Here is a 23,365-nt window from a genome sequence, read left to right as displayed (position 1 = left end):
GATTTAGACCCTGGCAGATAGGACTAATTTCTGACAGCATGTTAAGGATTGATTTAAACATGCACTTAACTAACTCTATACATCTAGACTTAACTTTTTTGGCTAAATCAATACTGGAGCAGGCTTTTGTTTTCTTTTTCCCCATACAAAGCCAGGAGCAATTTTTCAGTGTATATCTTTGTTCCTTCTTCCATGTAATGTGGTATAAATGAAAAGCAGGTTTTTAGAAAGCCCAATTTGATGTTACACACTATATTTCTCATGCAATAAAAAGTGAGGTAATGTAACATGAAATTGAAATGTTTGCTAAACATCAAGGTTTTATATTTATGGTAGGGCTGTCAAGCGATTAAAAAAATTGTGATTAATTACACAATTAATTGCACTGATAGCTCATAACGGAATACCATTTATTTAAATATTTTTGGACGTTTTCTGCATTTTGAAATATATTTATTTCAATACAGAATACAAAGCGTACAATGCTCACTTTATATTTATTTTTTATTACCAATTTGTAAAAAACAAGACATACTATTTTTCAATTCACCTCACGCACATACTGTAGTGCAATCTCTATTGTGAAAGTTGAACTTACAAATGTAGAATTATGTACAAAAAATAACTGCATTCAAAAACAAAACAAAGTAAAACTTTAGAGCCTACAAGTCCACTCAGTCCTACTTCTTCTCCAGCCAATCACTCAGACAAACAAGTTTGTTTACATTTGCAGGAGATAATGCTGCCCACTTCTTGTTTACAATGTCACCTGAAAGTGAGAACAGATGTTTGCATGGCACTGTTGTAGGAGGCGTTGCAAGATATTTACATGCCAGATGTGCTAAAGACAGGGCTGGCCTTACCATGAGGCAGCCGCCTCAGATGCCAGACTGTGGAGGGGTGCCACTAGGACCCAGAGTGTAGAAAATTGTGTCTGCTGCTGGTGTGTATGCATTCTCTCTGCTCTAGATGCACAGAGATGGTGGAGTGCTGTGCTGGAGGAGGGCACAAGAGACATAACAGGCAGGCAGGAGAAAAGAAGAGAGAATAACAAAGCAGCAGGAGCTGCAAGGAGAGAGAGGAGGAGGAGCCTCTTATGTACCTCTCTAGCACCCCCAAGAGCCTGGACTGATTAACACCAGCTTCTCAGGGAGTTCCTGTTTCCTGCTACTTCCCTGAACCCACTTGAGAAGAACAGTCAGTCAACTGAAGTAGTAGGAGCCAGTTAGGTCCTTAAGACGCTGATATCTTCCCTCACTCAGGACCTGCCACCAGCCTGCTTATTTGTCCCCTTCAACTGAGTGTTGAGAGCTACTATAGCTGGCACAGAACAGCAGTCATGAGTGAAAGAAGAAAATGCCCCTCTGGGGCAGCATTCAGAAAAAGAAAAAGCAAAGGAAACTTTTCTATCTAAGCAGGAAGGAGCTCTCCTGAGATATATAGACACAAATGTTCACGGTGAGCCTTACATCCTCACTGAGGCTGGGAGTGGTGAGGAGATGACTGATCTTCCAGATAGTACAGGTGACCTGGCAGCTACTGCAGCATCCATATCTCCATCTCAAAAGGATGTAACCATGCACATTCCTGAAGAAAAGTGTAGATCAGAGAAGAGAGTGTGGTGGAGGTGCAAGAAACAGCTGCTGCTGCGTTTAGTTCCTTAAGTCTAGATGATCCAGGATTGTGGACCCACTTGAGCAGTAACCTGAGGGACTTCCTTGTACAGAATGAGCCACAGCAAGTGAAAAACTTCATGTTCCCCAAAGACAATAAAATTGAAGTTTCCATCCAACACATTACTGGTGTGAAATCCCCAATGGTGACAAAGTGGAGAGGCCATGGCTTATGTACTCAAAAAACCCAGAATGCTGCATGCTGTTTTTGTTGCAAACTCTTCCAGTCTAACATTCCAGAAACATTGGGTTCTACAGGAACAAGGGACTGGAAAAAATCTGGCTAGAAATCTGGCATGCCATAAGAAGGCAGCAAAAATCACTAGAGAGCATTCCATAGGTGGAAAGAGCTTGAGATGAGACTAACATTAAAGGCCACCATAGATGATCAGCATCAAGAGAAGATTGCATCAGAGTTTCTTTACTGGCAAAATGTTTTGAAAAGGCTCATTGCCATTGTGAGAATGTTTGCTACCAAAACCTAGCACTGCGTGGCACTTCAGATCAGCTGTATGTGCCAAACAATGGAAACTTCCTTAAAATTGTGGAGCTGATGGCTGAGTTTGATGCTGTACTCCAGGAGCATCTAAGAAGAGTCACCACCCAAGAAATGTACACACACACCACTACATTGAAAAAACAATTCAAAATGAGATCATACAGTTACTGGCAACAAAAGTCAAACTGAAGATTGTGGCAGATCTGAAGTCAGCAAGATATTACTCTGTTATTCTGGACTGCACACCTGACATCAACCATACGGAACAAATTACTTTAATGGTGCATTTTGTAACAGAACCTAGTGAAAATGTCCCTGCAATGGTGACTGTCAGAGAGCATTTTCTAGAATTTATTGACATTGACGATACTACAGGAGATGGTATGACAAATGTGCTTCTTAAAAAGCTGGAAGATACAGGAATTGCGATGGCTAACATGAGAGGTCAGGGCTATGATAACGGTGCCAAAATGAAAGGAAAGGACAGAGGAGTGCAGACACGGATCTGAGAGTTAAACCCTCGACTTTTTTTTTGTCCCATGCAGTTCTCCTTCATTTAACTTGGTGGTCAGTGATGCAGCATCAGCTTCTAGTGATGCTGCTGAATTTTTTAATGTAATTCAAAGCATCTATGTATTCCTCTCTGCATCAATTCATCGATGGCAAATTTTGAAGCAACAACATCTGGGAACATCCCCTCTGACACTGAAACCACTGAAAGCCACATGATGGGAAAGTTGAGTGGAGGCGATAAAGCCTAACACACACCAAATTGGGAAGATAGATGATGCCATAGTTGCTATTAGGGAGGATAATGCTATAACAGGAACTGTTCCTGGGAGAACAGTGGCAGAGGGAAATGGAATCACCAGAAACATACGTAACTTCAAATTTCTATGTGGCTTAGTGTTGTGGCATGACATACTGTTTGAAATAAGTGTTGTAAGCAACAGACTCCAAGGTGTTGACCTTGATATATCTGGAGCAATGGAACAACTGGACAAAGCAAAGTCAGACCTACAGTCTTACCGGTCAGATGAGGGATTTCAAAACATTCTGAAGAGTGCACAGAAGCTATTTTTCCACCTATTCAAGAATACAAGAGGCACCAAAGAAGAAGACATTTTGATTACGAGGCACAGGATAATCCCATAAGAGACCCCAAACAACAATTCAAAGTTGAATTCTTTAACCAGGTGCTAGATTGTGCAATACAGTCAGTTGAAGAACGTTTCATGCAGCTCGAGGAACACAGCAGTATATTTGGGATGTTGTATGATATTCCAAAACTCCTTACTATACCTGAAGAAGACCTACACGAGCAATGCAGGGCACTAGAGACAGTGTTGACACATGATGACATGCGTGATATTGATGCGAGTGATTTAGGTGACGAACTGAAAGCCCTTTTGAGATACATTTCAACAGGATCAACTCCAAAGGCTGTTCTGGAATATATGTGCACAAATAAGATGACCGTCCTCTTTCCAAATGTTTTTGTTGCTCTGTGCATACTTCTAATACTTCCTGTAACAGTTGCCAGTGGAGAACGCAGCTTCTCTAAGCTGAAGTTAATAAAAACACATCTACATTCCACAATGACACAGGAGAGGCTGGTTGACCTTGCAATCATCTCAATAGGCATGAGCTGGCCCAGACTGTGGACCTTCTGGAAGCAGTTCAAATCTTTGCAACCAAGAAGGCACAGAAAGCACCACTTCGATTATTAAAACAGATAAAAATGCCAGTGTTTACTATACAGACAAGAAAAGTTACATTTGCTGTTCAGGCGTTTGAAAGTTAAGTGTTACTTAAAAGTTTTGAACAAGGCATTTTAAGTTGTTAGTTCTCCTTTATTGGGGTAGGTAGCAGAGCAGTACCATTGTTGGATCATATTAAAGAAGTTCTGTATTAAAATCACAAATAAGTTTGATTCCCCAGAGTTTAAATTCCAGGGTATTACTAATTAAGAGGTCTCTTGGTTTTTGGTACTGTTTCTCTCCCTCTATGTGTGAAACTTGCAAGCTGCTGATTGCGTTAGTACATTCTAGGACAGAGTCTGTTCTCAGAGCAATTCACAGAGAGAGAGACTCAAAGCAATACTCTGTAACAACAGAAACAGCACCCAGAGACTCCCCACCCTTTTGTTGTATTAACAACTGTGATTAAAATAGAGATAGAGGATGAATGTGGATAGATGCTTGGTGTGGATAATAACTGAATGATCAGGGAGGTGCCAGCCTAAGAATCCCGTGTCCATCGGCTGAAGAAGGCGTCAAGTGGAAATAACCAGAGGACTCCCCCTCCCCCCCCCGGGAGGGCAGACTGGAATCCACCCAACAGCCTCAAGAATGGGAGCACCAAAGAACAAGATAACATCTAGCAGCACGGAGCCGTCAGGAATGTGCTATCTGCTGACTGATTCAGCAACAGCATGATCAAGCAATTCCCACAGACTGGCATAGGAAGAAATTCCTATAAAAATAGACTCTAGAAAGTGAGAACTTTGGGGGGTCTGATTCTGCAAACCAACTTCCAGGAGCATCAGATGAGCATCTGACAAGGCCCTGCTCCCTCCTCATGTCCAGGCCACCTGGGCAGTGGCTTGGCATGAGCAACTCTAAGGCTGGTAACTATGATAACAACCTTGCAGAACCTGTGTGTGTGTGTGTGAATGAATGTGTGAATAAATATGAAATTGAATGGAATGTTATAGCTATAACTAACTGCTTACTATGATTCTTTCTGTATTCACAATAAATGTGGTATTTTGCCTTTTCCCCTTTAATAAGATCCTGCTGGTTTTTAATTTATTGGTATAACACCATGAGAGCAGTAGAACAGGAAGAAGGCAGAATTGAGATCTTTCAAAGTTTTGGCCCAAGCAAGGGGTCATGGGGGCATCATTTGAGCTCCCTGCCTCAGGTGCCAAAAATGTTGTGGGCCGGCCCTGACTAAAGATTCAGATGTCCCTTTGTCATTCCAGAGGACATGCATCCATGCTGAAGATGGGTTCTGCTTGATAATAATCCGAAGTAGTGCAGACCGACACATGTTCACTTTCATCATCTGAGTCAGATGCCACCAGCAAAAGGTTGATTTTCTTTTTTGATGGTTCAGGTTCTGTAGTTTCCGCATGAGAATGTTGCTCTTTTAAGACTTCTGATAGCATGCACCACACCTAGTCCCTCTCAAATTTCGGAAGGCACTTCAGATTCTTAAACCTTGGGTCAAGTGCTGTAGCTATCTTTAGAAATCGCACATTGGTACCTTCTTTGCGTTTTGTCAAATCTGCAGTGAAAGTGTTCTTAAACCGATCAGCATGTGCTCGGTCATCATCCGAGACTGCTCTAATAAGAATGGCAGAATGCGGGTAAAACACAAAGCAGGAGACATACTATTCTCCCCCAAGGAGTTCAGTCAAAATTTAATTAACGCATTTTTTTCTAACGAGTATCATCAACATGGAAACATGTCCCCTGGAATGGTAGCCAAAGCTTGAAGAGGTATGCGAATGTTTAGCATATCTGGCACGTAAACACCTTGCACTGCCGCTACAAAAGTGCCATGTGAACGCCTGTTCTCACTTTCAGGTGACATTATAAATAAGAAGCCGGCAGCATTATCTCCCGTGTCAATGTAAACAAACTTGTTTGTCTTAGCAATTGGCAGAATAACAGGATTTGTAGGCTCTAAAGTTTTGTATTGTTTTGTTTTTGAGTGCCGTTATGTAACAAAAAAAAAATCTACATTTGTAAATTGCACTTTCACAATAAAGAGATTGCATTATGGTACTTGTATGAGGTGGCATGAAAAATACTATTTCTTTTGTTTATCATTTTTACAGTGCAAATATTTGAAATGAAAATATAAAGTGAGCACTGTACACTTTGTATTCTGTGTTGTAATTTAAATCGATATATTTGAGAATGTAGAAAAACTTCCAAAAATAGTTAATAAATTTCGATTGGTATTTTATCGTTTAAGAGTGCGATTAAAACTGCGATTAATCGAGATTAGGTTTTTTTAATTGCGATTAATTTTTTTTTAAGTCAATTGCATGAGTTAACTGCAATTAATCAACAGCGCTAATTTATGGCAACACGTAACAGGATATAATAAAAATCTGTGAAATGTCATTTGACCAGTTTTATAGACAAGTGTCATGCACTGTGCTTTAAATAGTTTAGAACTGTTATCATCAACCTGTATACAAAGAAACAAGTAGTAGATCAGAACATTAATTGAAAACAAAAAGCTTCCCTAGAAAGCCCTGTGCATTTTTTCTGAATTTCTATGTACAATCTCCCAAAAGGGCTTATTCTAATCTTTGAATATATTTGTTCGAAACTGTTTACATCTAATGTAAAAAATTACTCTTTGAGCCAAACTTTCAAAAGGTACCAGAGTCCCAGGTCAAGGTGCAGAGCAGTTGTGTAACAGCCCCCTCAGGACTGAACTTGAAATAGGGTAACTGCAAATTCAAAAACAAGGAGTCCAGTGGCACCCTAAAGACTAACAGATTTACTTGGGCATAAGCTTTCATGGGTAAAAACCACTTCTTCAGCATCTGTTGTGGCTGCAGACTAACACGGCTACCCCCTGACACTTGCACATTCAAAGACAATTTAACTAGCACAATTGCATTTCTTGCAGATACATTTGTGGTTGCAGTTTCGCAAACACACTTGTGTGTGAACCTTGAGACTCCATTTTGCGCACACCTAACAAAATCATTAAAATAACAGCCGAACGGATCCTCAGCTGTTGTAAATCATCCCAGGCACACTGACTCAGATGAGACTAGGCTGACTTATACCAGCAGAAGGTCTGGCCTTAGTCATTGTTATTTTTCTGATACATCACTTTAAAGATCGTTTCTTACCTTCAACATAGTACTGCTGACTCAACTGGACTTCACAGTAATTTGGTATTGTTTTCATGGTCACATAGATGTGTTGTGCTACATTGACTTCAAAGCAATTAAACTGCACATGCACCTGTTTAAAACATGTATTTAAAATCAAGTTTTTCCATAACTTCCAGAACACAAGGTACATGACATCACAGGTCTAAGCAATGAGTCACTTTTGCTCAAACGGGCTTCTGTTTACAACACCACTATACATTCTTAGAGATCATATGATTGTTTGTTTGTTTGTTTTTACATTCTTCTCAGACATTTTCAGAAGGGATTTCCAAGAGTTTCTGAATTTCTGATCCAAACTCAGCTAGATTTTGACATTGGATACATAGATCTGGTACAAGTCATTGCTGGCAGAACAAATTCCAATGTGAAATCTGACCTTTTCCCAAAGGATTCCCAAAGATGAGGTCTCTAAAAGGTCATCAGTTGTTTCTCAGATTTCAGAGTCTCTTACATGTGTATTAGAGGTAATAATTTACAATAATTACATTAATTTCATCCAGGAATTATTCATTTTCAGTCTGTGGCATGGAATTGAGGGAAGTAAGGATCAACTGAGGTCACCAGTTCTGTTTACTGGATGTAAGCCAAGACAAGCTGCTGGGAAGTGCACATGAAATTTACCTCAATTTCAATGTTACAAGCAGTTCATGGCCAACTGAATGCTGCACTAGGGTACGTTTGATCACAGGATAATATTACAGCGATAGAGGCAAAACACTAGCCTGATCAAAGAGACCTCATTTCACCCATCATGAGGCAATATGGTCCTTTCATAACATATACACAAGCACAAAAAACAACATGCTTGAGATATTAATAAAAAGCTATAATCTATCAGTCATTAAAATAAAAAAAAACATCTTGTTTTCCCACATACTAGGTCAGATTTTTCAAAGACACTGACCACCTAAGGTAAGTAATGAATACACACATACTTAGCTGTCTAAATGACGTGGTCCATAAGCAAGTGCAGGTTCAAAACAGCACACACAGGCACAAAATGAAAGGTCATGTTGAGGCTGGTTTGAAAACTAGGCTCTATAAAGCACACTAGCTCTTGCAAAAGGACAAATGAAGCAAGTATTAAAGGTGGTAAAGAAGGAAGTCTGTAATGGGGCGAGACTCACCCCTGTGGCACCTCCTCTCCGTCATCCTGGGAATTAGCTCTTTTGACCTGGAGCACCCTCTGCAGGCTGGTGCCTCGCTGCCGCTGGCCCCCTTGTGTCCCTCCTGGACCCGGTGCCCCTTGTCCTTGGGCCCTGCCACCGGTAGTACACCCGCTCTCTGGGTCTCCCCACCCACCCACTATCCCCACCTCACCTCAGTGGCTACTGCCAGTCACCATCTAGCCCCCTTTCACTGGAGCCAACTGCAGTCTGTATAAGCCAATCATCCCAGGCAAGGGGGAGTTTGGACCGACTGCCTCTGCCTACCCTGGGCTGCGCCCTTGCACCTTTCTGGCCTTTGACAAAGCCGCAGCCTGGGGCTTTTCCGGGCGGGAGCTCCCCAGTCCTATTCCTTAGCCCTGCTCTCCTCAGGTACTCTGTTCAGCTTCCCAGCAGCCAGGCCCTTCTCCCTCTAGAGAGAGACTGTCTGTTCCTGGCCCACTGCCCTCTTCTAAGGACCAGCTGGGCCCTGATTGGGGCATGGCCACAGCTGAGGCTGCTTCTCCATTCAGCCTTCCCCAGCCACAGTCCTCCCTTAGGGCTGCTTTTAAGCCCTCCGGGCAGAAGTGGAGTGACCACCCCACTACAGAGTCTATATGTCATAAAGAAGTGATGCAATTTGAGTTATATTCTCCTATCAGCAGGTTTTCAGGTAACATAACAGAAGTATAATCATCATGTACACACTTTGGCAAAGTCAGTGGTGGGATGAAGAAAAGAGAGGCATTAAATGTATTCTTGTTTTTTTTCCTCCAAAGGCTCACAATATTTTTATGCTAAGCAAATCAAAAAGAGGGAACCTACCTTCCTTCCACCAAGCTTGTTGCTTGTTTTTCTAGAAAATCTCACATTCACACACTGAGACTGCTGCGTGTCCACTGACAGAGAACAGATTTCGAGACCACGAATATTTTCTGAAATTAATTTTAAATATGTTTTAAAAGGATGATCCTCCAACATCTTAACAAAACATAAACTAAACTACAAAACTTGCAGTGCATTCATAGGTTTCCTTCTATGTGCAAGATACAGAGATTTTTCTGAATGTCAAAATAAGGTCATACATATATATGTTCTTATTTTCATAGGGTATAACTATTGCTAGAGATTAAAGCATTGATCCTGCAAACCCTTATGCACATGCTTAACTTTAAGCAGATGAGTAGTCCCATTAACTTTGTTAATCACAAGATTTTGCAGGAGTGGTACCTAAATAAATGCATTAATAAAAGAGGAGGGATATTAGATTAACAATACCTCAAAAATAGCTATGATACTGAACTCCTTTTTTATACATGCTTCACTGAGAAAAATAAAGAAAATACATCTCAGCAACTAGGACCTGTGGAAAAACTTATATTTATGAATCTGCCAGACTTGACAATATACAGCCTGGAATATTAAGAGAATTAGCATATTAATATGTCATTGACAATTATTTTGTCATAAAACAGGGCAGTATTGTCTTGAAGGACTGGAGAAAGTAAATTTACTTCAAAAAAGTAAAGAAGAGTGATCCTGGCAATTACTATCCCATCAGTTAACTCCCATCCCTAGCACAAAAAGACCTGGAAAACAGAATTCAAATCCAAGGTCTTGACTCTGGAAAGTCACAGAGGTGCTTAAAGTTACGCACTTGACTTTAATCAGGCTACTCACAGTTTGCAAAGTTAAGCATGTGAATAAGCCTTTGTTAGGTCAGGTTTCATATTTGGATCTGAATGCACACCACTCCAAAGGTCAGAGGGCTTGGACCCAATGTTCTGGTTGGAATGCATCTTTATCCATGGGGAAATAAAGGAGCAAGTCATGAGAGAAAAAAAAATAATGAAACAGCTAGAAGATCAGAGAATTGTCCACATAAAGAAGCAAGGTCTTACAAAGAATAGCTCATGCCAAAAAGCTTGATTACTCTTATTTTATTTTTAGACAGAATTACAACTTTAGGCCCCAATACTATAGCTGCTTTTGTGTGGGTGGACTGTTGGGCCATCATGAAGTCAATAGAGTGTCAGACAGGCACAAAGATATACCTACAGAAAGGCAGCCATAGGCTCAAGACTTTAGTGGAAGAATCATAGAATATCAGGGTTGGAAGGGACCTCAGGAGGTCATCTAGTCCAACCCCCTCTCAAAGCAGGACTAATCCCCAATTTTTGCCCCAAATCCCTAAATGGCCCCTTCAAGGATTGAACTCACAACCCTGGGTTTAGCAGGCCAATGATTATTGTAATATACTTGGGGTGCAATCCTTGTTCCACTGAAGTCAATGGCAAAATTCCCGTTGACTTCCATAGGGCCAGGATTTCACTTCTGGATTTTAGTAAAGCAGTAGATACGCTGTTCCATAAAATCTTACTGATATAGTTAATTCAACTCATCTTGGATATGAACACTGCAATACGGAACAAAATCTGGCTGAAGGACCATAAACAAACAGCAAAACAAACCCCAAAATGGTTTAGTAACAAATCTGCTGGCCTACCATCAAGAGTCAGTGTCCCTTTGATGCTTAAGTGAAGAGAGCATTGGCTTCCCTGTACACACTTCATCACAGTTGAGAGCTTCATGCTTTTCAATACAGTAGAAGATAAAGAGGCAGGAGCATCACGGCAGAAACTGTTAAAAATACCAGCTGTGAATGTCAAAAATACATATAGATATATATAAATCCAGCTGGCCATATGGCATTTTAAAGAAGATCACAAACATGGCCAAAAAAATCCAAAGGTGAAATCCTGGGCCTACTGAAGTCAATGGGAAATTTTGCGGTGACTTCAATGGAGCCTGGATTTCACCCCAATGCTTCTATGAGAAGAATCATGAGTAAAACAGAAGATCAAAGGCCTGAATAGCAAATCATTTGAATTGGTTGTACATTTGGGTGGTGTCGCAGCTTCGGAAGGAAATATCCACCAGTCACAGTTCAGGGACAAATTGCCCAGCTCAAGAGAAGAAAAGGAGGTTCCTACCCACAGTTGCAGTCGCCGAACATGACTGCACTGTCAGTGCTTTTAGGCTTTCTCACAACAATTAAGTGCATTGTTTTGTGATCAGAGGCACTCTTGGGTTTAGTATTTAATTCCATGGGGGCTAGGGGACCGTCTGGGCGGCTAATAAATGTCATTTTTACACAGGGGGGCACCGTTGCTTCCCTATTCATGGGTAAACATTTCATACCTATAGGATTTTCTTTGCCCTTCGGCCCACGAAGCTCACAATCAGTGATAAGTGTGGGGCATATTTATCATGGCTGAGGTTTTGTTCGTGATGTAGATAGTGGTTCATTTCTACATCCAAGACATATTGACTATTTCTTCCTTTATTTTCCTTCTCAGAGTTGTGCATCTCCTACACGTCACTGCTTGGGTCTCCATGCCAATCCTATGTGAGACTATTGTGGAAAGCAAAGAGGGGTTGAGTGGTGGTCGTGTGGCCCCAAAATCCCATGCAACTTGCTGGGCTTCAGCAGCTCTTTGCCACCTCTTCAACTCCCCTAGCCCCCACCACATAGAGCATGATTATTCAGGATTTGTGCAGGCAGAGTTGGTTTCACCCCTCATGTATTTGTTATGCTTTTCTGTCTAAAAGATGTTGTCTTGCAATCATGGGTGAAGAATATCGGATTAATCGGGCTTTGGTATAGATCTGTAATTACATGGGTAGTGTTCTGAAGTGAGGAATTTTAACACATACCCACCTAGAGGTTGTTTGAATGAGTTGCTGGGCTGCATTTGCTGAAATCTCCATTGCAATACATTGGCTTTGCCACATACACTACAGCACCACTTCATTTTAGCTGTGTTAGTGCATAACAATGCAATGATTACTAATATTAATCATTTCTGCAGAACTACAGGAGTGCATGGCACTGGCCAAACAAATAAAAGACAAGGTGCCTGCCCCAAACAGTTTACAATCTAAGGGCTAAAATGTGTCCTTTGGGTATGTGGCCAAGAATAGCTTCCACACATGGATGTCTATTTGCTCACATGGAAGGTGAATGAGCCATATCCACAACACTAACCCTACAGAGGGAGGTGAGGAGTGAAGGGAGAAAGACATGGGCACATCATCTTCCCACCAATGATGCAGAGAATCACTGATATATTAATACTCAGAGGCATTATTATCTCCTGAGCACAGTCCCCACTAATCTGTGGGGTTCTCACTTTAAGAGGGAGTTTCAGCAGCTGCTGTTGGCAGGTGAACCCCATCATAATAGATCCACAAGAGGCCAAACTGACACCTGATGCAAATGTGTGCATCTCTGTTGATTTCAGTGGAGTAGTACCCACTTACATTGAGTCTGAATTTGACCCCAAACAGAAGAGAGCTATATATCAAATGCAACCACAATACATAAACATTATGGCCCTGATTCTCTACTCCTTTACTCTGATTTTATGCACATGGAACTCCACTGAACTCAATGGAGATACACTAACGTAAAACCAGTGGAAAAGAGTGGAAAATCAGGCCCTTTTACCCTAGTTCATACAATTTCAGAGCTACCTAGTATTTAACAATATGAATCCTAGATGGCATTCAGCTTTAGTTGCAGCTCTTCAATTAGAAAAAATTGCTGCAAAATCCCGAGATCTTTTCTTGAACAGTATTGTCTGACATGTGATGGTTCATATTCTGTCACGGCAGCCCAGAGTAACCAGGCTGCACTGTTTTCATATGAGCAAATTATTAAACAATGAGTCAAATAATTAATTTATAGGCACGTGGAGGATAATAGGGTTATAAGTAAGGCTACAGTATTCTCATGGAGGTCGCGGAAGTCATGGAATCCATGACTTCCAAAGACCCCTGTGACTTCAGCCCTGGTGGCTGGGAGCTACAGGGTCCCGCTGCCTCCCGCAGCAGCAGGGAGCTGTGAGGTACCCCCGCTGCCTGAGGCAACAGGCCCCCAAGCTCTCAGACACCATGGGCTGTGGGGGTGCCCTGCAGCTCCGAGCAGCTGCAGGCAGGGGGGGTACCCTGCAGCTCCTAGCTGCTGCCAGAGAAAAGGGGATCCCTGCAGGTCCCCACCAGTAGCGATGGCAGGGGGACCCCCACAGGTTCCAGGCCACCGCCACGGGGCAGGAGGACACTGGAAGCTCCCCACCACTGCCGCAGGGCAGGGGGCCCCTGCCACTTCCCACAGCACCCCACTGCTATGGTGGGGCAGGGGGATGCCCGCAGCTCCCCAGACACCGCCATGGGGCAGGGGGATCCTGGCAGCTCCCCGCAGCTGTGGCAGGACAGGGTGACCTCCACAGCTCTCCACTGCCATAGCAGGGCTGAGGGACCCCACAGCTCCCACCATGGTGACAGGAGGGGGACACTGGCAGCTCCTCGCTGCTGCCGTGGGGTAGGGAGACCCTCACAGCTCCCTGCTGCCATGGCAAGGCAAGGGGAGTCCCGCAGGTCTCCGCTGCTGCAGTGGGGCAGGGGGAAACCCACAGCTCCCTGCTGCCATGGTAGGGCATGGGGAACCCCCCACGACCTGTCCGTGGCTTTTACTAAAAATATCCAAGACGAAATCTTAGCCTTAGTTGTAAGAAATAGTCACCATGGATTTGTCAAGAACAAATCATGCCAAACCAACTTCATTTCCTTCTTTGATACGATTACTGACCTAGTGTATAGGGGGAAAGCAGTAGATGTGATATTCCTTGATTTTAGTAAGGCTTTTGACATGGTTCTGCAAGACATTCTCATAAGCAAACTAGGGAAATGTGCTCTAGATTAATTTATTAAAAGGTGGATGCACAACTGATTGAAAGACTATACTCAAAGAGTAGTTTTCAATGGTTTGCTGTCAAATTGGGAGGGCATATCTAGTGGGGTTCCGCAGGGGTCAGTCCTGAGTCCGGTACTAGTCAATATTTTCATTAATGACTTAGATAATGGAGTAGAGTGTTTGCTTACAAAATCTGCAGATGACACCAAGCTGGGAGGGATTGCAAGCATTCAAAATGATCTTGATAAATTGTAGAATTAGTTTGAATTCAACAAGAAGAAATTCAATAAAGAAAAGTGCAAATTACTTCACTGAGGAAGGAAAAATCAAATGCACAACTACAAAATGGGGAATAACTGTCTAGGTGGTAGTACTGCTGAAAAGGATTTGGGGGTTATAGTGGACCGCAAACAATGAGTCCTCAATGTGATGCAGCTGCAAAAAAGGCTAATATGATTCCAGGGCATATTAACAGGAGTATTCTATGTAAGACACAGAAGGCAATTGTCCCACTCTAAGTGGCACTGGTGAGGCCCCAGCTGGAGTATTGTGTCCAGTTCTGGGCACCACAGTTTAGGAAAGATGTGGACAAATTGGAAAGAGCCCAGAGGAGAGCAACAAAAATTATAAAAGGTTTAGAAAACCTCAGCTATGAGGAAATGTTGAAAAAAACTGGACATATTTAGTCTTGAAAAAAGAAGACTGAGGGAAAACCTGAAAGTCTCCCAATATGTTAAAGGCTTTTATAAAGAGGATGGTGATCAATTGTTCTCCATATCCACTGAAAGTAGGACAAGAAGTAAAGGGAGATTTAGGTTAGATATTAGGAAAAACTTTATAACTATAAGGGTAGTTAAGCTCTGGAACAGGCTTCCAAGGAAGGTCGTGGAGTCCCCGTCTTTGGAAGTGTTTAAAAAACAAGTTGGACAAACACTTATCAAGGATGGACTAGGTTTACTTGGTCCTGCTACAGAGCAGCGGACTGGACTTGATGACATCTCAAAGACCCTTCCATCCCTACATTTCTATGATTCTATGAATATAAATGGCAACCAGAAGCAATAACATCTGCATTAAGTCTCCAGGAAATGCTACATGCTTGTTGTACAATATTGCTTTTTCTCATATTTGATTATAGTTAATTTTAGGGAAAATCATAGAATCATAGAATATCAGGGTTGGAAGGGACCCCTGAAGGTCATCTAGTCCAACCCCCTGCTCGAAGCAGGACCAATTCCCAGTTAAATCATCCCAGCCAGGGCTTTGTCAGGCCTGACCTTAAAAACCTCTAAGGAAGGAGATTCCACCACCTCCCTAGGTAACGCATTCCAGTGTTTCACCACCCTCTTAGTGAAAAAGTTTTTCCTAATATCCAATCTAAACCTCCCCCACTGCAACTTGAGAACATTACTCCTCGTTCGGTCATCTGCTACCATTGAGAACAGTCTAGAGCCATCCTCTTTGGAACCCCCTTTCAGGTAGTTGAAAGCAGCTATCAAATCCCCCCTCATTCTTCTCTTCTGCAGGCTAAACAATCCCAGCTCCCTCAGCCTCTCCTCATAAGTCATGTGTTCTAGACCCCTAATCATTTTTGTTGCCCTTCGCTGGACTCTCTCCAATTTATCCACATCCTTCTTGTAGTGTGGGGCCCAAAACTGGACACAGTACTCCAGATGAGGCCTCACCAATGTCGAATAGAGGGGAACAATCACGTCCCTCGATCTGCTCGCTATGCCCCTACTTATACATCCCGAAATGCCATTGGCCTTCTTGGCAACAAGGGCACACTGCTGACTCATATCCAGCTTCTCGTCCACTGTCACCCCTAGGTCCTTTTCCGCAGAACTGCTGCCTAGCCATTCGGTCCCTAGTCTGTAGCGGTGCATTGGATTCTTCCATCCTAAGTGCAGGACCCTGCACTTATCCTTATTGAACCTCATCAGATTTCTTTTGGCCCAATCCTCCAATTTGTCTAGGTCCTTCTGTATCCTATCCCTCCCCTCCAGCGTATCTACCACTCCTCCCAGTTTAGTATCATCCACAAATTTGCTGAGAGTGCAATCCACACCATCCTCCAGATCATTTATGAAGATATTGAACAAAACCGGCCCCAGCACCGACCCTTGGGGCACTCCACTTGATACCGGCTGCCAACTAGACATGGAGCCATTGATCACTACCCGTTGAGCCCGACAATCTAGCCAGCTTTCTACCCACCTTATAGTGCATTCATCCAGCCCATACTTCCTTAACTTGCTGACAAGAATACTGTGGGAGACCATGTCAAAAGCTTTGCTAAAGTCAAGATACAATACATCCACTGCTTTCCCTTCAATCACAGAACCAGTAATCTTATCATAAAAGGCAATTAGATTAGTCAGGCATGACCTTCCCTTGGTGAATCCATGCTGGCTGTTCCTGATCACTTTCCTCTCATGCAAGTGCTTCAGGATTGATTCTTTGAGGACCTGCTCCATGATTTTTCCAGGGACTGAGGTGAGGCTGACTGGCCTGTAGTTCCCTGGATCCTCCTTCTTCCCTTTTTTAAAGATTGGCACTACATTAGCCTTTTTCCAGTCATCCGGGACTTCCCCCGTTCGCCACGAGTTTTCAAAGATAATGGCCAATGGCTCTGCAATCACAGCCGCCAATTCCTTCAGCACTCTCGGATGCAACTCGTCCGGCCCCATGGACTTGTGCACGTCCAGCTTTTCTAAATAGTCCTTAACCACCTCTATCTCCACAGAGGGCTGGCCATCTCTTCCCCATTTTGTGATGCCCAGCACAGCAGTCTGGGAGCTGACCTTGTTAGTGAAGACAGAGGCAAAAAAAGCATTGAGTACATTAGCTTTTTCCACATCCTCTGTCACTAGGTTGCCTCCCTCATTCAGTAAGGGGCCCACACTTTCCTTGGCTTTCTTCTTGTTGCCAACACAAGATCTATGCATAGTCTATTAAATGGAACAAACACAGAAGAATCTTTATCTTGAAAATTCATATATCTTACAAATATTCCGTTTGGGTGGATTCAACAATATCTCCTTCTGAGTTTCAGTTGGCATTGTTATCACCTTAATTTAATTTGGCCTTTTGCTATATCATCTTGGGGTTTGATATTATTGGATCCCAGAATTTAGATCCCGGGGTTAAAGGCCTATTCCGCAGCTGCATGGGAGAATTTCAGGCAATGCATAGCTGATATGCATTCTTCCCTTTGGCTCAGCATTTGACAATTGCCCAAGAGTGGTTCTAGGGATCAATATTGCGGAAGATGTTCCTTCAGATCAGATCTAAAACTAAGATCTTGACCATTAGTAGTAACTAAAGAGTCATATTTTATGGCTATAAGGGTGATAACTGTAGTGTAGAGGCCAAAATCCAACTTTATTTTACTCTCAGATCCCACTCCATCACAGCTGTCCCTAATAATGGCTATTACATTCAACCCAAGAAGTGGTAGGAAAAGCGAAGTACTGCGTAAAAGTGAAGTGATCCCTTCACATTAGTTTTTTTCAGTTCTATAAAACTGTTTGTAAACAAATAAATAATAATTTTAAATACCTCATAGCATGGATTTTGCATGACTACATATATTTTGTTTCAGAACAAATGGTCAGTAGAGGGAAGAGATGACAGAAGAAAAGAAGAATTCCCTCCTGTAAATGTTCTCAGACACTCCTGAAATCAGAACTATGAGACTGACAGTATCTGCCCTATTTATTTCTGACTAATTCTTCAACATCATAAGTGCTATCTTTATCACCTTTGTTATTTTTCCCCCTCATTAGACAGTTACCTTTAGAAAGTACACACACTTCTTTACATTCCTGATTAGTAATGGAACCTACACTAAAGGACAGCTGTAAGATACACTTTTCTCCACAGTGCAGGTGCAACCTACATTTGGCCTGAACATGAAATATAACTATAATTATAGTTATAATCCCTCTATCCTAGTGTTTTGTTAATAGAAATATTGCTAATTATGGACACCCGTAATTTGGTGGTCTGTCAGACATCTGCAAGGGCTTGCTTTTCAGCATGAACACAATTTCCATGTGGTTTTGCCACCAGTCCAGCCACAGCTGATTCTTTGTTATATGATGCAGCAAGCAAAAAAGAAATGTATGATATCTGGTAGCTTGGAACAACTCAACCCTTTCCAAGTTGGACTGAAGAAACTATGGTTGTGAGGTGAATAAGGAATGGACATATATTATTTCAATCATTTGAAGCCTGGGGCAAGAAGCTCAAATTAGACAATAACCTTAATCAGAGGACATACAAGGTAAATGAATCACAGATAGAATCTGACATCCTAGCATAGTTCTAATTATTTTTAACCTGAAATTTCACCCTTATAAGTGTTTTAAAGTATTGAGTATACTTGCAGTATATCTCCAAATATATCTAAAGGTATACTAAAACTGCTTCACAGGAATATGAACCCATAAAGCCATTTTGCATAGCACTTGTAAATTTACCCCAACATCTTCTGGATCAATTTATTATGATGATTCAACACACTTCCAAATCAACTTGTTATACTCCCACATGAAGACAACTGAAGTTCAACTTGTGGTTAATGAATAGCAAAACATACTTGCTACATACATCAGTTCTGAAGTTAACTAGATTTTCAAGTTGACAATGTCCGTTTAAAATAGATATCACCATGTAGTAAATTCTGAAAAGTTTGCACTCATGTTTTCATGAATTCATAGATTCCAAGGTTAGAAGGGACCATTGTGATCATCTAATCTGGCCTCCTGTATAACACATGCCTTAGAACTTCCCCAAAATAATACTTAGAACATAGCTTTTAGAAAAACTTCCAATCTTGATGTCAAAATTGTCAGTGATGGAGAATGCTCCACGACCTTTGGCAAACTGTTCCAATGGTAATTAACCTCACTGTTAAAAAATTATGCCTTGTTTCCAGTCTGAATGAGTCCAGCTGTTGGATCGTGTTATACTTTTGTCTTCTATGTTGAAGAGCCCATTATCAAATATTTGTTTCCCATATAAGTACTTATAGACTATGATCAAGTCACCCCTTAACTGTTTCTTTGTTAAGGTAAACAGGTTGAGCTCATAAGAACTTAAGAATGGCCATACTGGGTCAGACCAAAGGTCCATCTAGCCCTGTATCCTGTCTGCTGACAATGGCCAATGCCAGGTGCACCAGAGGGAGTGAACCTAACAGGTAATGATCAAGTGATCGCTCTCCTGCCATCCATCTCCACCATCTGACAAACAGAGGCTTGGGACACCATTCCTTACCCATCCCAGCTAATAGCCATTAATGGACTTAACCTCCATGAATTTATCTAGTTCTCTTTTAAACCCTGTTATAGTCCTAGCCTTCACAACCTCCTCAGGCAAGGAGTTCCACAGGTTGACTGTGCACTGAGTGAAGAACTTCCTTTTATTTGTTTTAAACCTGCTACCCATTAATTTCATTTGGTGGCCCCTAGTTCTTATATTATGGTAACAAGTAAATAACTTTTCCTTATTCACTTTCTCCACACCACTCATGATTTTATATACCTCTATCATATCCCGCCTTAGTCTCCTCTTTTCCAAGCTGAAAAGTCCTAGCCTCTTTAATCTCTCCTCATATGGAACCCGTTCCAAACCCCTAATCATTTTAGTTACCCTTCTCCAAACCTTTTCCAATGCCAGTATATCTTTTTTGAGATGAGGAGACCACATCTGTATGCAGTATTCAAGATGTAGGCGTACCATGGATTTATATAGGGGCAATAAGATATTCTCCGTCTTATTCTCTATCCCTTTTTAATGATTCCTAACATCCCGTTTGCTTTTTTGAATGCCGCTGCACACTGCGTGGATGTCTTCAGAGAACCATCCACGATGACTCCAAGATCTCTTTCCTGATTAGTTGTAGCTAAATTAGCCCCCATCATATTGTATGTATAGTTGGGGTTATTTTTTCCAATGTGCATTACTTTACATTTATCTATATTAAATTTCATTTGCCAGTTTGTTGCCCAATCACTTAGTTTTGTGAGATCTTTTTGAAGTTCTTCACAGTCTGCTTTGGTCTTAACTATCTTGAGCAGTTTAGTATCGTCTGCAAACTTTGCCACCTCATTGTTTACCCCTTTCTCCAGATCATTTATGAGTAAGTTGAATAGGATTGGTCCCAGGACTGACCCTTGGGGAACACCATTAGTTACCCCTCTCCATTCTGAAAATTTACCATTTATTCCTACCCTTTGTTCCCTGTCTTTTAACCAGTTCTCAATCCATGAAAGGATCTTCCCTCTTATCCCATGACAACTTAATTTATGTAAGAGCCTTTGAGGGACCTTGTCAAAGGCTTTCTGGAAATCTAAATACATTATATCCACTGGATCCTCCTTGTCCACATGTTTGTTGACCCCTTCAAGACCGCTTCAAGCTCCTTAAATGTATCACTATAGGGCACGTTTCCTAATCTTTTAATCATTTATGTGGCTCTCCTTTGAACCCTCTCCAATTTATCAGCACCCTTTCTGAGTTGTGGACACCAGAATTGGACACAGTATTTCAGCAGCAGCTGCATAGTGCCAAATACAGACATAAAATAACCTCTCTCTCCTCCTTGAGAGTTTCCTGTGTATGGGTCAAGCATAGCATTAGCCTTTTGGCCACAGTGGTGCACTGGGAGCTTATATTCAGCTGATCAGCCACCATTACTCCCAAATCTTTGTCTCACTGCTTCCAAGGACAGAGTCTCTCATCCAGTAGGTATGGCCTACATTCTTTGTTCCTAGATGCATACATTCAAATTTTGCCAAAAAATGCATATTGGTTGCTTGTGCCCAGCATACAAAGAGATCCAGATTGCTCACTCTACATGACTTGTCCTCTTCATTATTTATCTCACCTCCAATGTTCGTGTCATCTGCAAACTTTATCAGTGATTGTTTTATGTTTTCTTCCAAATCAACAAAAAAAATGGTAAATGGCATAGGACCAAGATATCACACCATTTTAAACTTTCCAGAATATGGGATTACATAGCGATGCACAGATGCCAAACCCTTTTTCTGACAAAAATCTGATTTTATAGACATTGTTATTGAATGGACACCATCAAGTTGAAATCTAATCAGTTTTTAAAAAATGAATTAAAAGTAATTTCATCTATTACACTTGTTCCTAAATCCTCTTGAGCCCCAATTTTTATGGGGATTTTACTATCACATTTTCTTCTTTATAAACAGTATTTTCTCTCTCCAGTTGCTGACAAAAGACGCACATAAAAAAAGGGGAAATGAAGACCTCAATCCTGAGAACATTTACAAATCTGATTAATTTTACTCACGTGAGAAGTCCCACTGAAGACAATAGGATGTCTCATGCAGTTACAATTAAGTGCATGGTTGATTTTTTGCAAAATTGGTGCTCAAGATTGCAACCTCTGTGAGACAGGGCCCATCTTTTGTCTATGTATGAGTACAGTGTGTTGTACCTTAGGGCTCTAGTACCTGACTGGGGCCATTTTAAGTGTTTTTACAATATAAATAATATATAATAATAATAAATGACTGACTAGACGGGGGAACAGTAGAAATGACAGTACACAAAATGCTGTCAGATGCACAAATGAAATACAATGAGGACAAAGAGAAAAGTTATTTTCTAATCTCTTTCGCTTCTAGCCACCCTTGTGTGTCTTGTAATAATGATAGTGGGTACAAATTTTCAGACAAAAGTGTGATATAGGCCCGATCCTGCTACTGGCTCTGCTTGGCTGGACCCTCACATCCAAACGGAATTCCTTGCAGAACTGGGCCTTCAGTTCAGTGACAGTATCTACCTCTGTGTTTATACAGTATCTAGCACAATCCGGACCCAATTCTAATTCTGGGAACAAACAAACTAAATAAATGTTACAAGTGACCTTCCCTTTAAGGCCAAAACATCATGCTAAAGGGCTTCCTCAGCCTGCCCCAAGAAAGGATAATATGGCTTGCTTTAGCCAAGGCAGAGTACAGGGTCAAAGCCCCCGCTTCTTCTATCAGGTCCTGCATTTCCTTCTGTGAGAGCTACAGAATTCAGTCTTCAGGGAATCGATACCTAATCCCATAGGTGCTAGAACTAGCGTTGCTGGGGGTGCTACTGCACTCCCTGGCTTGAAGTGGCTTCCATCATATGGTTTAGAGTTTGGTTCAATGGTTCTCAGCACCCCCACTATGCAAATTGTTCCAACACCCCTGCCTTATCCTAAGTGAGACTCACTGGTACCTGCCACAAGAACCTGACAGTCCATTCATGCTGGTCAGCAACATGCTGCAAGAATGTTTGGCTGTTTGAGAAGGCAGATGTTTTAACCCCATCCCTTTCAAAGCTTTGCAGATTCTCTTCACTCTATCCTAGAAATCATAGAATATCAGGGTTGGAAGGGACCTCAGGAGGTCATCTAGCCCAACCCCCTGCTCAAAGCAGGACCAGTCCCCAATATTTGTCCCAGATCCCTAAATGGTCCCCTCAGGGATTGAACTCACAACCCTGGGTTTAGCAATGCTCAAACCACTGAGCTATCCCTCCCCCCCAATCTATCTATCACATAGTAGTAGTAGTTGTTGTTGCTATAGATTATTATTAATTATTATTATTATTATTTTACAGCTAATAATAATAATAATAATGATTGTAGGTCATTAAAACCACATTTGGGTGGGGTGGCTGAAGAAATCTTAGCAATGATTATACTAGGTAAGGAAAATTACAAAGCAATAAAGCAATAATTCAAGAACATAAGAACGGCCATACTGGGTTAGACCAAATGACCATCTAGACCAGTATCCTGTTGTCCAACAGTGGCCAATAAGAACTATTATCCTAACATTTATTGTAACCCATCAGTTTTTAAAATGTTTTACTTTAGGGAAAAATTCTGTGAAACTGGTTTTAAATACCATGTCAAATGATCACGCTGCCCTGATGTGGCCTTGGAGGGGATTTATTACTTGTAGAGATCTTTTTTTTTGTCCATAATTTAAGAATAACACAAAATGGAATAGCTTATACTTACTGGAAGGTTTGCTTTTACAATGAAAGCCCTGCAAATAAAAATAAGGATAATTAAAAATACTGTTTTGAGGAAAAAAGATGCTTCAAAGTTAGTGTACAAGTAAATATAAACATAGTTTAACAAATAGTCCCCATATTCGCTCATTCGATAAATCATTTTTAAAACTGAAGCATGACTTACCTTTAACAACGCAACGATAGAAACATGCACAATGCTAAGACATAAGGGCCTGAGTCAACCCCCGCAGAGTCAATGAGGCCAATTTGATCAATTTACAATCTGTGTATTAAAGTTCTTTACAAGAACTACATTAT

The 23,365-nt window shown here is 41.5% G+C and overlaps 1 protein-coding gene across 4 annotated transcripts in view; it reads right to left on the bottom strand.

The window, feature by feature from the left end:
* IL17REL (interleukin 17 receptor E like) overlaps positions 1-23,365 on the bottom strand; it is a 77,410-nt gene that overhangs the window by 26,839 nt on the left and 27,206 nt on the right. For 3 of the 4 annotated variants that reach the window (XM_084613577.1, XM_084613578.1, XM_084613580.1), the window contains exons 2-5: positions 23,052-23,079; positions 10,754-10,903; positions 9,073-9,182; positions 7,058-7,172 (exon numbers count right to left, since the gene is read on the bottom strand). In XM_084613577.1, coding sequence (XP_084469703.1) covers positions 7,058-7,172; positions 9,073-9,182; positions 10,754-10,903; positions 23,052-23,079 — 403 coding nt within the window. The remainder of the gene's footprint in view (positions 1-7,057; positions 7,173-9,072; positions 9,183-10,753; positions 10,904-23,051; positions 23,080-23,365) is intronic. The other variant, XM_084613579.1, reaches the window with a different exon arrangement.

The sequence above is a fragment of the Lepidochelys olivacea genome, assembly GCF_965140295.1.
Source record: "Lepidochelys olivacea isolate rLepOli2 genome assembly, chromosome: 1".
NCBI lineage: Eukaryota > Metazoa > Chordata > Testudines > Cheloniidae > Lepidochelys > Lepidochelys olivacea.
Note: the sequence above shows the minus strand (reverse complement) of the source record. Positions and strands in the feature narration are given on the sequence as shown.